This window comes from Taudactylus pleione, unplaced genomic scaffold (genome assembly GCF_031769625.1).
Source record: "Taudactylus pleione unplaced genomic scaffold, aTauple2 ptg000006l, whole genome shotgun sequence".
In the NCBI taxonomy this organism is placed as follows: domain Eukaryota; kingdom Metazoa; phylum Chordata; class Amphibia; order Anura; family Myobatrachidae; genus Taudactylus; species Taudactylus pleione.
Genome location: NW_028284409.1, coordinates 3,488,941 through 3,504,669, shown reverse-complemented (window position 1 = coordinate 3,504,669; position 15,729 = coordinate 3,488,941). Strand labels below are relative to the sequence as shown.

General features: G+C 43.5%; 1 protein-coding gene across 2 annotated transcripts in view; it reads right to left on the bottom strand.

Moving 5' to 3' along the window:
• Positions 1-15,729, bottom strand: part of MTCL3 (MTCL family member 3) — a 32,771-nt gene that overhangs the window by 5,790 nt on the left and 11,252 nt on the right. Inside the window, exons 3-5 of one of the 2 annotated variants that reach the window (XM_088452128.1) lie at positions 13,135-13,293; positions 9,826-9,897; positions 2,155-3,330 (exon numbers count right to left, since the gene is read on the bottom strand). In XM_088452128.1, coding sequence (XP_088308254.1) covers positions 2,155-3,330; positions 9,826-9,897; positions 13,135-13,293 — 1,407 coding nt within the window. Of the gene's footprint in view, positions 1-1,839; positions 3,331-9,825; positions 9,898-13,134; positions 13,294-15,729 lie in introns of those variants that run through there. The other variant, XM_088452121.1, reaches the window with a different exon arrangement.

Below are 15,729 nucleotides of genomic sequence, written 5' to 3'. Positions count from 1 at the left end.
CAAACAGATTACACAGGGCCTGATTCAGAGATGGACGGATTTACACAGGTGCACACAAGTGTCTGTGCAAATCTGTCCATCTCAGATGCAAAGGCAGAACGAGGTGTCAGACACCTTCTTGCTGCATTTGCAATCCCAGCGCTGCGACCGACACTTGTGTGCGGCTGTGCACATCCGTCCATCTCTGAATCAGGCTCCATTATCCTGTTCACCCAAGGGTGGAACTACCGCCGGTGCAGCCGTTGCACTGCACCGGGGCCCACCGCAATATAGGGGTCCACACTGCCAGTATGGCAGGCTGCAGTGCAGCTGCTTGACAGGCAGTCATCAAGGCTGTGAATGACCCGGCCGGCAGCTACACACAGCGGACCGGAGCACAGTGCAGTCAGGTAATAAATCCCAGTATTCTCTGCAGATGGGTCAGAGGAGCATGTGTTGAGCTCTGAATGGCCATCACATGCTCCTCTGACCCAGCAGCAGCGCAGCCTCATGGGTGTGTCTCATTGTGAGGCTGTGACTGCTGCTCCGCAGGCTGCCTGTGGATGCTGCTAGTGTGGGGACTGCAGTGTAGCATAATGTGGGGGGCACTTCAGGTGGCATAATGTTTGGGCACTACAGGTGGCATGTGTGGGCACTATAGGTGGCATAATGTGTGGGGACTACAGTGTAGCATAATGTGTGGGCACTACAGGTAGCATAATGTGTGGGCACTAGAGGTGGCATAATGTGTGGGGACTACAGGTGGCATGTGTGGGGACTACAGTGCAGCATAATGTGTGGGTACTACAGGTGGCATAATGTGTGGGGACTACAGGTGGCATAATGTGTGGGCACTACAGGTGGCATAATGTGGGGGTACTACAGTGTAACATAATGTGTGGGGCACTACATTGTGACATAATGTTGGGGATACTACAGTGTGGTATAATGTGTTGGGCACCCACTGCATCTTCCTGTCACCCAATGCCTGTCACATCTCCCTATCACCCTCTCCCTGTCACTTTCTCCCTCTCACCCACTGCTTTTCCCTGTCACTACTGTCTGTCACCTCTACCTATCACTCTCTTCCTGTCACCCACTGGCTATCTCCTCTCCCATTCACCCATTGCCTGTCAACTATCCCTGTCACCCGCTCCCCCTCTGTCACCCTCTGCTTCTCCCTGTCACCTCTAACCCTCACCCCTGTCACCCACTGCCTCTCCCCTCTCCCTGTCACACGCTGCCTGTTTCCCTCTCCCTGTCACCCACTGCCTATCCCCTCTCCCTTTCACCCATTGCCTGTCAACTATCCCTGTCACCTTCTCCCCCTCTCTGTCACCCACTGCTTCTCCCTGTCACCTCTCACCCTCTCCCCTGTCACCCACTGCCTCTTCCCTCTGCCTGTCACCCACTGCTTCTCCCTGTAACCCACGGCCTGTCATCTCTCCTTATCACCCTCTCCCTGTCACCCACTGCCTTTTCCCTCTCCCTGTCACCCACTGCCTGTTATCTCTCCCTGTCACCCACTGCCTGTTATCTCTCCCTGTCACCCATTGCCTGTTATCTCTCCCTGTCACCCACTGCTTCTCAATGTCACCCTCTCCTTGTCACCTTCTTGCCTCTCTTTGTCTACCTCTTGCCTCTCCTTGTCACCCTCTACCTCTCTCTGTCACCCACTGCACTTTGAACTTGGAGTAGGGCGTCCCAAAGCAAATTTTTGCACCTGGGCCCACCACACACAAGTAACGCCACTGTGTTAACCCACTAAAAACAATTAGCCCAGCAGGAGGAATCCTAGATTCCATTGGCAGAGTGACTGCACTGACGCCAGCTAATGCATCATCTCTGCCAGTCACCAGTTGTGCAAGATACTGCATGATGGGTTCTTGTGTAGTCCTATGCTGCATATCCGGTAATCTGGCACTACGAGAAGATTACAATGCTAATTTCTCTGGCACTCAAATTAAAATTATCGTGGAATGCCAAATAACACTAGAGGAAAGTCATCAAATAATATAGATTTTTTTTAAGACCTTTAAATAACCTAAAGGGGAACATATGCAATTCAGGAAAGATAACTCTGAAAGAGATTAGTTTTCTATATCTGACACAATGTGCTAAAGAAATACTTCCACCTACAGTACATAGAAATGAAATGTCATTACTATTACCTACCTGACTGACTGAAAGAGGGTCATCAGCGCCCCTGTCTTCAGAAGACTTTGGGACCTCTAGCCGGTCGATGAAAGTTTGAAGTTCTTTCCTGAAAGCCTTCATCTGTGCATTTATCCGGTACAGTAGCTCATGTTCCCGTATTCTACTTCCCTCATCCTCCTCATCCATTAGTCCAAACAGATCTCCATTGGCCACATAAATTCTAGCTTCAGTGATGATAGTGCTTGTGTCTGAAATAAGGCGGTCAATTGTCTTCCCTAGTCGTTCAGCTTCAGAGCGAATATCCTTCATTTGCTGCCGCTCAGCAAAGCTCTTCTGCCAGACATTAGTTGGAGGATAGAAAGATCTAGTAGGAGTAAGGCTGCGAATATTGCGTACCTCTTCTGAGTCACTTTCACCACCAATGGGGCCTTCTCGTTTTCTGTGTGGTGGACGAGAATCATCATCACTTTCCTTTTTACCTGCATCACTTTCTGCATCACTGTCTCTAGGACTTGCACGTATACCTAGGTGTGAGGCAAGGTCATAACGCTGCATGTTAGACATAAGAACTCTATTCTCATACTGGAGCTGCATGACTTTCCCACTCAACTCATTGATCTGCAAGCGTGCTGTTTTCAGTTCCTCCTGCAGTGCTTCAGTCTTGACATTGTCATTATGTCTAGAGGTCTCATGGGTCCCTGACTTAAACTTGTACTTGTTCATTTCTGCAGTGATGCGTTTATTCTGTTCTTCTAAGTCAGTAAGGTTCCGCCGTAACAATTCAGCCTCATCTTCAACCAACTGCAAATGCTGCCTTAATTCCGAGACTGACTCACTCTGCTCCCTCATTAAAGAATTTGATGCTCCAGAGTAATCGTCACCTCTTAGGTCATCAAGTTCTGCTTTCAAACCTCTATTTTCTACTTCCAGCTCCACAATCTTCCTACCAAGTATGTTAGCTTCTTCTTCAACCAAACGAAGTCGGAGTTTCAGCTCTGCCTCTCTTGTTGTGGGAGGGCCACCAGCCTCCCCTTTTGGTAATGGGCTGTCAAGATCACCATAAAAGGACCTGTACTTCTGAAGTTCATGCTCTAGCCTGTCTTTATCTTTATCAATCTTGGCCATTTTCTTTCTCATCAACGTTGCTTCTTCTTTAACAAATTGTAATTGACACTTTAAATCTTCATTGTCCTCCTTATAAGAAAAAATAAAGGTAAATATAATGTGAACAAATATACATATACCTGAATTATTGTCTTTACAGAACAGCAATGCTTACACAGGAAATCATCTATTAGATTTTACGGGGAAAAGATATACAACTAGACAACATAATTTGCAAAAAATCAGGTTTGATAGTATTCCATTTATTTGAAATTCCTGCAGACATCCTGCCTTTGTTTATAGCTGATTTAAACAATAAAATATTTTACTGAATAAAGATTTATTCATCCTGAGTTGAAAATCCAAACAATGAAAACCATGCACTATCAGTGTACTGGGCTGGCAGTTTCAAGTTCCAAATGGCAAACCAAGACCTTATGCATGAGATTTCAATTCAGACAAATGGTTATGTCACAGGAGAGGGGCACTGCAAGCCAGCCCCAAATGGGGAAGCAGTGGGACTTTCTAGATAAGAGAAAATAGTAGAAAAAAAATCAGACCACTTCTAATGAATCGGAATAATCTGACTATTCAGATACAAGTGAAGTGAAGGAAAATACTCTGATTGGTTAAAATGTTCAACCATTCACTGTTCTGGGGAAAACTTTACTTTTGAAAATCTTTTAATTATTTTTTCCTTGTTTTTTTTTTTGGAGGGCGGAAGGGCTGGCTATATAGGATAAAGAAAGAATTATGAATTTGATTGCATTGCAGCTAATAAAGATTTAGCAGTGCACAAGGGCATTAATTGACCAATCAGAGAAGGGAAGTTAGGAAGTACTTTAGGCTATAATAAAAGTTTTGTTCTGACAAGGGGAGTTTTTTTTATTTTAATGCAGTGGGATAGATAGTGGCACCAGAATTTAATTTGCTCTGGTCCAACATCAGGTGGTGTTAGTTAGGGCCACATGTACCCAAGTAAGAAATGCTAGCGCAGCCCCAGCAAATAGAGAGAAATAACAAAACAAACTTCAGCCAATTTTTCCATTTTTAAAATGATTAAATTGCTAAACAGATAGTCATATTTTATCCTCCTATATGTAGCATTTGTATAAGAACTCATATGTGTTTGTGAACATTTTTCTTTAAAATCCCACTTAAGCAAAGAGAGAAGAGGTTACCAGTATTGTGGAAGTGTATCTAAAGAATTAACACAACCCCCAAAAAACTGTCCATCTAGACACTGCCTTTAAAGGTAGCAAGTTTATATCAGTGAGACTGAACTGTGGTGTCACAGTAACACACATTGAGCTTAATTTACTAGCGGGTTTGAAAGTCATCATGTCTTCAGCAGTTTCGACTACTGGATTTAAAGAAGAATTTATATTTCATACAAAGCGAGGCTTGTAATTGTACCTTTAAATCCAGCGGTAGAAACTGCTGAAGATGTGGCAGCTTTGAGAAGTGCAGCAAAGGACATTTGGCCCTATGATTGGCCCTATTGTTCGTCACTAAGGTTTAATAAATGTAGAATTTAAGGTGAAAAGCAAAGCAGTAAAGATGCTTTGCAATCACATGCATTGTCAGCATTTATGATACTTATATTACTTTGTGATAATAGGGACTTAGATTACCACAAAAAAACATTGGTGATCCATGATATTAAATTTACACATTATCAGTTGTATGTAACATTTTTGCTTTTTTTCTCATTTGTGTGGCATATTTTATCTGTTAATATAACATTAGGCTTGGTGAATAGCACACTTGCCAAGTTACAAGTTACAATGTAATATAGAACAAGAGACAAAATAAAGCACGTTATCATTTCACTAAATAATAAATACAGTATTTACATTCCTTAACACAATCTAGATTTACATTTCTTTAGATATTTTTTTCAACAAAGCATACTGACATTCCATCAAAACAGGGGAGAAAGTGAGATAACATTTAGCTTAGATTATAAATGGCAGATATGGATCTAGACGTAGCAAAGATATTAATGGACTGTATACAGGTCTTCGTGTTACATAGCACGCCTTAAGATTGTAATTTATTTAAGGAAGTATTACACTACATTTATACTTCCAAAATAGCATTGTTTCCTTATTTTTCCTAATAAAGTACAGTCCTTCTGGATTGTTACATGCAAAAATACATACCACACACCATATGACATGTCCATAGAAGGAAACATAATGGGACTGATTGTGAGTTGGGAGCAATGCAAAACAAGAAAGTAAAGCTGGGTACACACTACTCGATAGATGCCACAGACTCAATAAACACTAAGATCCGGCGGAGCGATTATAGGATTGGTGCATACCCCTACGCACTGAACAATTTCTTGCTCAGTGGGAACTTTCTTTGATCTCTACAATGGGATCAAGAAATTGAGAACAATATAGTGTGTGCAGCACATGCTATATCAGCCTCCTGATCTGATCATTGCAGGGGCATTTGAAGCCATTTATCATCTCTAAATGCTCGAACACTCCTGCATACAAACTATCCAATTATCGGCTGATTGGTCCGACAATTTGATAGTATGTACCCAGCTTGACTTTTCACTTGGAACAAACAATGTTGCAATACAAGGGGTGCAAATACATTTATATTTTTGCATGTGGGTTAATACTGGCTGCTTTTGAATGTTGCCCACAAATGCTGGACAGCTTTATTTTTACAATGCAATTTAGATTTGCGTTTGGACACACCCCTCCAAAACCTAACTCTCTCTGCCCCACTTGCACTGCAACATGGATTTACTAAGGTGCAGAGTTAGTGTACTTTGTTGCTCTATGGATAAAAGTGAGCCTGAGAAATAACATAACAGCGCATCATCCTTACACCTACGGGATTTTTCTGCAGAGTACACTCACCCTCTATTCACCACCAGAAATAATAGGAAACAGCAGCCAGCAGGATATACCCTTAGGTACTGTCTCTCCCCTGTCTTGCATGATTCTCTTTTCTTTTTTTCTGATACTCTCATTTCACCAGATCTCCCTACTATAGTAAAACCAATTTGCAATCATATTATAAACAAAAAGGAGCGCAAATAATTTTAAAAAACTTTACTGCATCAATTTTGGACATTCAATTACATAAAATAAAATAAAAATTAATACAACACACATCATATATTAAAATCAGTACATAAACAAGTTTGAGAGATATACCATATTATACATAAAAATGTATTACTCTGCCCTCCGGCTTAGTGCAATCCAAAATAAAATCACTGAAGTATCCACAGAGACCCTAAGAATGGGGAGGTAGCAGTGGTTTCACCTCATCAGCTATTCGTTAAAAACTTATCAATATCCCACAGGATTTATTACTAAAAGGCTGGATAAAGCATAAATATAACATCTGGATTTAAATACCGAAAATTTTTCCTGGTATATTCATTATTTGTGGATACTTCAGAGATTTTATTTTGGATTGCACTAAGCCGGAGGGGAGAGTAATACATTTTTATGTATAATATGGTATATCTCTCTAACTTGTTTATGTACTGATTTTAATATATGCTGTGTGTTGTATTCATTTTTTTTTTATTTTATGTAATTGAATGTCCAAAATGAATGCAGTAAAGTTTTTTTAAATGATTTGCGCTCCTTTTTGTTTGTAATATGATTGCAAATTGGTTTTAGTATATTCTTTTTGAGAGTGTTACAGATACACTCAAGTAGGAGCAGCAATTTAAATAACAGTGTAATTAATTAATTACAAGCAAATTTAGTTTTTAAAAAAATATTTTCTGTATATGCACTGCGCCTGATAACTATTGTGTTGGTGTTGCTCCCTACTATAGGTCTGCGCTACTGTAACAGACCATATAGGGGGACAGGAGTAATAGCAGATGTCCATTATCTTTTTCTGTATTATCTGGGAAATAGATGCAATGGTGAATGCAGATTTCCGATTATCAGGAATCTGCATGTGCGCAGGACCCATTCTGCGAGTGTGCAGAATGGGTCTTGCGCAATCGCACGCAGTCCCTGCGGGTGCGGGGCCGGCCGGCATTCCTGGAAACGGGGGCGTCCCCACCATGTATTTCGGGAGTGGCAAGGCCAGGTACTGCATCGACGGACGCAGTTTCCTGGCCTCGCAAGCCGGCCAGCCTGAGTAAGCTGGGGCTCACTCAGCTGGCCGGCGGCCCGGCACCGTCCACCATCGCGACCAACAACCACCGATGGTGGCGATGGTGATCCCAGTCTGCAACCTCGGTCGCTGTGCTAGGATCACAAATGCAGCAGGGGTGTCATACACCTCCTGCTGCATTTGCATATTAGCAAGGACGGAATTGCAAAGCAGCCTGTGTGCAATGCTGAATCACCCCCATAGTAAGTAGCAGCTATCTACCTTTTTCCAAAAGAGAATTCCCTTACATCCAATTGACTTGCTGCTGTATTATGCTGTTAGATTTTCTTTCTGCAGCAACACATTTTTATTAATTATTGCAATTTCTAATATCAGTTTATTGGACACTTTTGTCCCTTGTATTATAACTGCGAATAATGGAGCATACACACGGTCAGATTTGTCAGATGAACGATTGAACGATTTGAACGAACGATTTTACCAAAGTTTTGAATGATTTGAACGATTGAACGATTTTTTACTGCATTAAAATGAATGGAATCGTCCAAGTCTGACTGCAAACACATCAGATGTCAGATATCGTTATCTGACAAACGGGAACGCACATCGTTCATCGTCCATCATTCAGGCATGTCAGATATGTCAGATTTTCCTTCAGATATGAACGACTGAACGATTTTTAAATTGTTATCGTTCAGATCTGAAGGAAAAATCTGACCGTGTGTATGCACCATAAGTACATTTCTGCTATGTCCATGTGAATTACTGTAGCAATGTACCATACTGAGGATTGCAACATTTATAGTTACTTACATGATTTTATTATTATGTGAGTTAATAACTGCTAACAAGGGGCTGATTACATTTTAAGTGTGATCTTAACACTGTGAATTATATGATTATTGTAACATCCATTTGTGGATTCTACTACATTTTGCCAGAGGCGTCACTGGATCTAGTGACTCCCGGTGCGCACTCTGGAAACCCCCTGCGCACCAGAGATGCTGGGCTGCCCTGGAGACTCTTCTATGACAGGAGCCAGGTGCTGCAGGAGAATGTCACACTGCAGCACCCGGCTCCTGTCACTGCAGAGGAGCCGGCATTTTGGTATCATCCCCTCCGAGGTTGACACCTGGGTGCGGCCCGCACCCTCTGCATCCCCCTCATGACGCCACTGCATTTTGCTTATATTATCACCTTAGGACAACTGTAATAGCTGCTATCTTGGAAGCAAACTGACACTGTTATTTTATCATTGTATTGATATATTTACTTTCTGCTGACCAATTACAGATATCCCTAACATTGGATTATTGTTGTTTCTACATTTACCCTACTTTATTATCCTACAGCCACTCTCATACAGTGATCTTATTATTCTGCATTTACATAATTATCACTAGCCCCGGGCTATCAGCCTAGGCTAGGAGTGCACTGGAGAGGGAGACCCCTTTATTGGAGGGATCTCCAACTCCCCAGGGATAACTGGCCTGGGCTGACTAGCGGTCAGGGCTGATGCTGCGGCTGGGGGGCCCGGTGATAGAGCTGCCCTGGCTGTGGCATCAGTCCCCCATTAGAAAGGGTCCAGGGCTGGCTCTGTGAAATACAGGGAGACCCTACACAAATTTTTCCCTGTAATTCCAGAACCAGCACTGATTCCCATAGCCCAGTGCTGGTTGTACTAAGTACAGGGAGACCCTACGCAATTTTTTCCCTGTACTTAGTCAACCAGACCTGGGTTTGAACAGTCCAGGGCTGGTTCTGTTTTGGGGGGAAACCTTATGTCATTTCCCTGTACTTAGTCAACCAGACCTGGGTTTGAACAGTCCAGGGCTGGTTCTGTTTTGGGGGGAAACCTTATGTCATTTTTGTTTATACTTTTAACTCTGTATTTACTTTTTACAGACAGATACATGCAGGCATCTCACTGATGTCTGCATGTATCTGTGTGAGAACGAACTGCTGAAAGTGAAAGCATGAAGCAGTTCTATGCTGTCTGGGATTTGCAGTTCGGTTTGAAGTGTGATTTGCCGTTCGATTTGTACATGAACATGTCAAGTCGAACAACAAATCCCTTTTATAAATCGACCTAAATCGAATTCGATTTGCAAAATCGAACACAAACTCGAATAATAGTAAATCTGGCAAAATCACTTGTTTTTCAACATTCGATTTGAGTCGGTTTGAGAAGAGCTAAATCACTCTTCAAATCGACCATCAAATCGACCTTTGATAAATTTACCCCTAGATCTCTGCATGTTAGCCATGGAGAGTCAGAGAAAGGGAGATTTTGTGCAAAACCTTTCCTCCTCCCCCCAATGAACACCACCTTTGATTAATCTGCACATCTTTTTTAAATTCTTTTAATTTTCATTGTAAATACAAATAATAGTAATAATAATAATAATAATAATAATAATATGTCTACAAGAAATAAAATTTATGTAATAAAAATGACAATATGAAACATACCTCTGTTGGTGTCTGCTGAGTCTTTTTTTCTGATTTCAGTGCATCTTTGCTACCTCTTCTCTTTAATGATAACTAAATAGAACAAACAAGAAAAATAATACCAGGACATCATTGTTACACAGTTATACTTATCTAGCCAACAGGGGAGGCTACAAGCCCATTATCAGACTCAGGCGGGATGTACTAATGGTACAATGTGATTAAAACACTGAAAACTGTGATTTCCAGAAGATTGCTGCATTCCCCATATGGATCAAGCTTAGTGTATGCGGAAAGTATTCACAACGGGTTACTTTTCCACATTTTGATGTGTTACAGCCTTATTCCAAAATGGAATAAATTAATTTTTGTCCTCAAAATTCTACACACAATACCCCATAATGACAACGTGTAAAAAGTTGTTTTGCGATTTTTGCTAATTTATTTAAAAAACCAACGGAGAAATCACACATTCATAAGTATTTACAGCCTGTGCTCAATACTTTGGTAATGCACCTATGGCAGCAGTTACAGCCTCAAGTCTTTTTGAATATGATGCCACAAGCTTGGCACACCTATCTTTGGGCAGTCTCGCCCATTCCTCTTTGCAGCACCTCTCAAGCTCCATCAGGTTGTATGGGAAGCGTCAGTGCACAGCCAATTTCAGATCTCTCCAGATATGTTCATTTGGATTCAAGTCTGGGCTCTGGCTGGGCCACTCTAGGACATTCACAGAGTTGTCCTGAATCCACTCCTTTGATGTCTTGGCTGTGTGCTTAGGGTCGTTGTCCTGCTGAAAGATGAACTGTCGCACCAGTCTGAGGTCAAGAGCACTCTGGAGCAGGTTTTCATCCAGGATGTCTCTGTACATTGCTGCATTCACCTTACCCTCTATCCTGACTAGTCTCCCAGTTCCTGCCGCTGAAAAACCTCCTGTCTGGCTACTCTAATATACAGGCCTGATTGGTGGATTGCTGCAGAGATGGTTGTCCTTCTGGAAGGTTCTCCTTTCTCCAAAGAGGAATGCTGTAGCTCTGACAGAGTGAATGCTGTAGCTCTGACAGAGTGACCATCGGGTTCTTGGTCACCTCCCTGACTGGGGCCCTTTCCCCTCCAATCGCTCAGTTTAGACGGCCGGCCAACTCTAGGAAGAGTCCTGGTGGTTCCGAACTTCTACCATTTATGGATGATGGAGGCCACTGTGCTCACTCACTGGGACCTTCAAAGCAGAAGATAGTTTTCTGTACCCTTCCCCAGATTTGTGCCTCGAGACAATCCTCTCGGAGGTCTACAGACAATTCCTTGGACTTCATGCTTGGTTTGTGCTCTGACATCTACTTTCAAGTGTGGGACCTTATATAGACAGGTGTATGCCTTTTAAAATCATGTCCAATCAACTGAATTTACCACAGGTGGACTCCAATTAAGCTGTAGGAACATCTCAAGGATATCAGTGGAAACAGGATGCACCTGAGCTCAATTTTGAGCTTCATGGCAAAGGCTGTGAATACTTATGTACATGTGATTTCTTAGTGTTTTTTTATTTATTACATTTGCAAAAATCTCAAAAAAAACTTTTTACACATTGTCATTATAGGGTATTGTGTGTAGAGTTTTGAGGACAAAAATGAATTTATTCCATTTTGGAATAAGGCTGTAACATAACAAAATGTGGAAACAGTAAAGCGCTGTGAATACTTTCCAGATGCTCTGTGTACATGGTGCTGCCTATAGAAGCCAATGAGCTTCTTTACGCAGTTTTCCCTTGTAAGGGATCTGAAGGATCCCTCTCTGACTCCCCCAACTCTGCGTCTAGCACATTCGCATGCCAACGTCCGTGCATGTGCAATAGAACTCCCGGGTTATAAATCAGGAACTTCTCACAACACATAGGACAGCTCTTATCAGAAGAGCTGCTCTTTGTGTTTATAATCGCAATTATACATGCATACAGATGAGTCCACATACATCTGGCCCCCTTACATGTTAAACAGCCCTTCTAGTCGTGCCATGCCGTGGCGTGACTCGGTAGCGCCTAGCGTGTTTTCATGCAACTTTTTTCCTTCAGATGCATCTTCTTCGCACAGCGAATGAGACGCACAAGCAGCTTCTGCTGATTAAAATTATATTTGGCATGACTATATTCTGTGTGCAACTGCGTGTGCAACAGCCACTGACACTGTAACGTAGCATTTTGCATGCAGATACACCCGCAGTTGCACACAAAATATAAGCATGCCTCATATAATTTTAATCAACAGAAGCTGCTTGTGCTTCCTATTTGCATTGCTGTGCGAATCAGACGCACCTGAAGGAAAAAAAAGTCACACGAAAAGACGCTCAGCGCTACCAAGTCACACGGTGCTCACGCATTAAGTGTAACACGACTTTTAGCGCACAGAGGATAGATGTATGTGGACACATCTGTATGGCGTTAATATACTCTGCAATGCATGTGATAAGTGGCGGGATGTATGCAATCATAATACATCCCGCCCCCAATCTCCAATCTCATTACTTGCCAGTAGTCAATGTAAAATGAGAAATGAAAACTCTACATATTAAAAGAAAGTAAAGCAGAGTGTATTATTCAAAATAGAGATCTAACAACTGGCATCATACTTCATAAAACTCAAGTATTATAAAGTATAACCAAGTGAACAAAAGTGGACAGGATGGTGAAATGGCCTACATTTTCTACATGGTGCAGTTTATAAAAAAAAGCCCATTGATAGCTGCAAATCTACAAGTGTAAAAAATAAAACAAATATGGATACAAAAATGCCACATGAAATAATGGTAATGATGTCCCCTTATAAGTAATATAATGATCAAGCACTCCTTTAGCATAAAAACATGCTCGCTGATGTTAATAGTATGGGGGACTTATCCTCTGTAGTGTAAGTCCCAGTTGTCTCTTACTCCATTTGTCTTCCAATGTTACCTAAATTATCCTTTTATAATTAGCTCACATTTTTAATATTGTTTTATTTTTGGACATACTTTCCTGTTGGAAAACTTTTAAATTACACATATTTATTATACTACAATTTTAAAAATGCCAAAGTCAAAACATCACAGGAAAACAATTCTAGAGGGGCATGAATAATAAATGTAATGCCATTAAACAGTATATGAACAGCAGCAGCCATGTGGAAAATGGTCCTGCAGCTTCTCATGACTGTGCAAAACTAATCCATTAGCTGTTCCTGGATGTTGATGGATTTACACACTATATATGGTGAGGTGGAAAAAGTGCTGTAGCAGGAAGCATGTCTATCGTTCTACTGTGTGTGTCCTGAGAGAGAATGTGCTACACACTGTACTGACCTCCTTGAGCTTTTCCAGCTCATTCTGCAGAGCCTGCTTGGTTATGTCAACTTCAATGAGCTGCTGGCGTAGCTTTTCATTCTCTTCCTCTGTTTTAGTCCGCTTTTCCTCCACGTTTTCCAGCTCATGGTGAAGTCTCACTGATACATCTTTGGCTACCTATAATAACACAGGTGTATATGAGTGCACTGATTCTATAAAAATGTATTATGATACTGATAGATCTTGGTTATTTACCTAAACAATGTTCTCTATATACTAAATCTATATATATATATGTAGCTTACCCAGGTTTAAACTTCGTCAGGGCCACACACTGTTACACAATTGCTAAAAATAAGGGCCACTCGTAAATTACACAGGTTCCAGAGCTGGCTCCAGTGGAAATTGGCAGTCTGACAAAAACCTGTGAGAATGCAACAAAAGTATCCTTTTCACCTCTGAGTAAACTTGATAACTCATGTAAGTTCTTATTAAATACAGAGTCTCTGTGTTTGCATGCAAGGGGCGTAAATAGGGGTGTAGAGAGCAACCCTGGGCCCGGGGGATGGGGACATGGCCTAACCGTGGAAGGCATGTAGAAAACCTTTTTGCTGCACACTGGGGAGGGGGTCGCAGTGATTCCCTCAACCTGGCGCAAATACTGGGAGGGTGCGATCAGTGTGTTCACCCCCCAAAGGCAGAGGAGACTGCAGCAGGCAGTCTCCCATTGTGGCCCAGCACACAGCGGCGTTTGCTGGGCTGCTGAGAGGTAAGAGGAAGGTGGGGCGGTGGCGGACCCAAGCCTCTTCCACGGCCCCTCCAACAAGCCTGGGCCCGGGTAATTAGTGCTTGCTCCACCCCTCTCAGCACACCTGGACATAATTAGAACTTTCTGGGCCACATAGTAGGATCTTAAAAGGACCCCCCCAGAGGTTATAGAGGTAAAAAAAACACATACATTTGCCCACACAGACCCCATTCAGATTATGCCACACAGAGCCCATTCAGGTTATGCCACACATTAGTACTCCTTATACATATTATGCCACACATACATTATGCCACACAGTAATGCCCTTTACACTACACAGTAATGCCCCGTAAACATTATACCACACAATAATGCCATTTAAAGATTATTCCAAATAGTAGTAGTGCCCCATATAACACATTATTCCCGGCCTGCAACTCACCTCCCCATGCACCTCCAGCAGCCTCTCGCCTCCCTCTGTGTGACATCAGCAGCCAGATTCATCAGCTGGGACATCAGCTAATTACTGCTGGCGCACCAGCAGCCTGCAGCAGAAATGGACAGACAGCGCTGGTGCCATTTGAATCTGGCGCCGGTCGCGAGCCAATCGGAGCTCGCGGACCAGCAGCCAATCAGGAGTCGCCACTGCTAATTTGCTGCCAGTCTGCAAGTTTTGATTGCCTCGCAACTTGCGGTGCTGTCTCTCCATGACTGCCTGCCAAATCAACACTGCCAACACCCGGGGCCCCCTCCCTGGTCCTGACTGGTTCGACCAACCTTCTGTGTGTGACTGGGTGCATGGGGAAGCGACGGGGCACAGAGGCAGCTCGGGCACCATTGCAGCAGCAAACAATGGGGTCCTTTTCAGGATCAATGGAATGGGGTTATAGGTGAGGACAATGTAAACAAATAAAGACTGCAGGTGTACTTCAGGGTCCAGTCTTCAACCCGGGAAACACCGGGTATCCCAGTTAGTAGTAAATATACAGTGGAGTGGTTTCTATACATATGCCATTATTTACCTGTTCATGGGATTCATTTCATATTTCTACTTCAGGGTCCATAGGGGGTCCACAGGGTTGACCTTGGGGTTATAGCTGGAACAGGATCCATGGGCACCACACAGTTAAGCTTTTAGCTCCCAGGATGCACTTGGGTCCTCCTCTATACCCCGCCCCCGAGCCACAGGCACCTCAGTGTAAGCTGGTGCCCGGCCGGAGTCGGTCACCGCGCAGGGGGGCTGCAGGAGCAGCCCCCAGAAGCTTTTTATTTTAAGTTAAATTTTATTTTAATCTTTTTACTACAGACGGCAGCGAAGGGCTGTCTGTACAGACGCCCACGCTGCCGCTCTGATCCCCGACTGGCGCCGCGACGCCAGTACTGATCTGGGGATCGCGGCGGGAGGACAGAGTCCGTACTAGCCGGACTCTGTCTACCTCCCAGGACTGCTGCCGGAGTCGCCGGGGATTCAGGTAAGCCGCGTGTCGCTGGCTAGCGGCGGCGCGCGGAATGCCTTAAATGCAGTCCTTTAGCCTCCGGTCCGGGGGACAGACCGGAGGCTGCTGGCAGTGGCGGCGGGCCCCCCCATAACCTGTGGGACCACTAGACCACCAGGGATAACCGGCAAGCGGGAAGCCAGCATCCCTGGGGTTATGGCCAGCCAGGGGAGGAAGCCTTCCCTGTCAGCGGCTCCTCCCCTCAGCTCAGCGCGCCTTTCAGCACGTAGTCTGGCGTCGCTGAGCTGCAGATTCCTCGGCCACTCCTCCTCTGAGGTCTCCAGCGGCCATTTTCTCACAGTGGCAGCGCAGATCTCAGGGAGCACGCGGACCGGTCCCCCTGTGTACCTCTCCCCTGATTAAGGA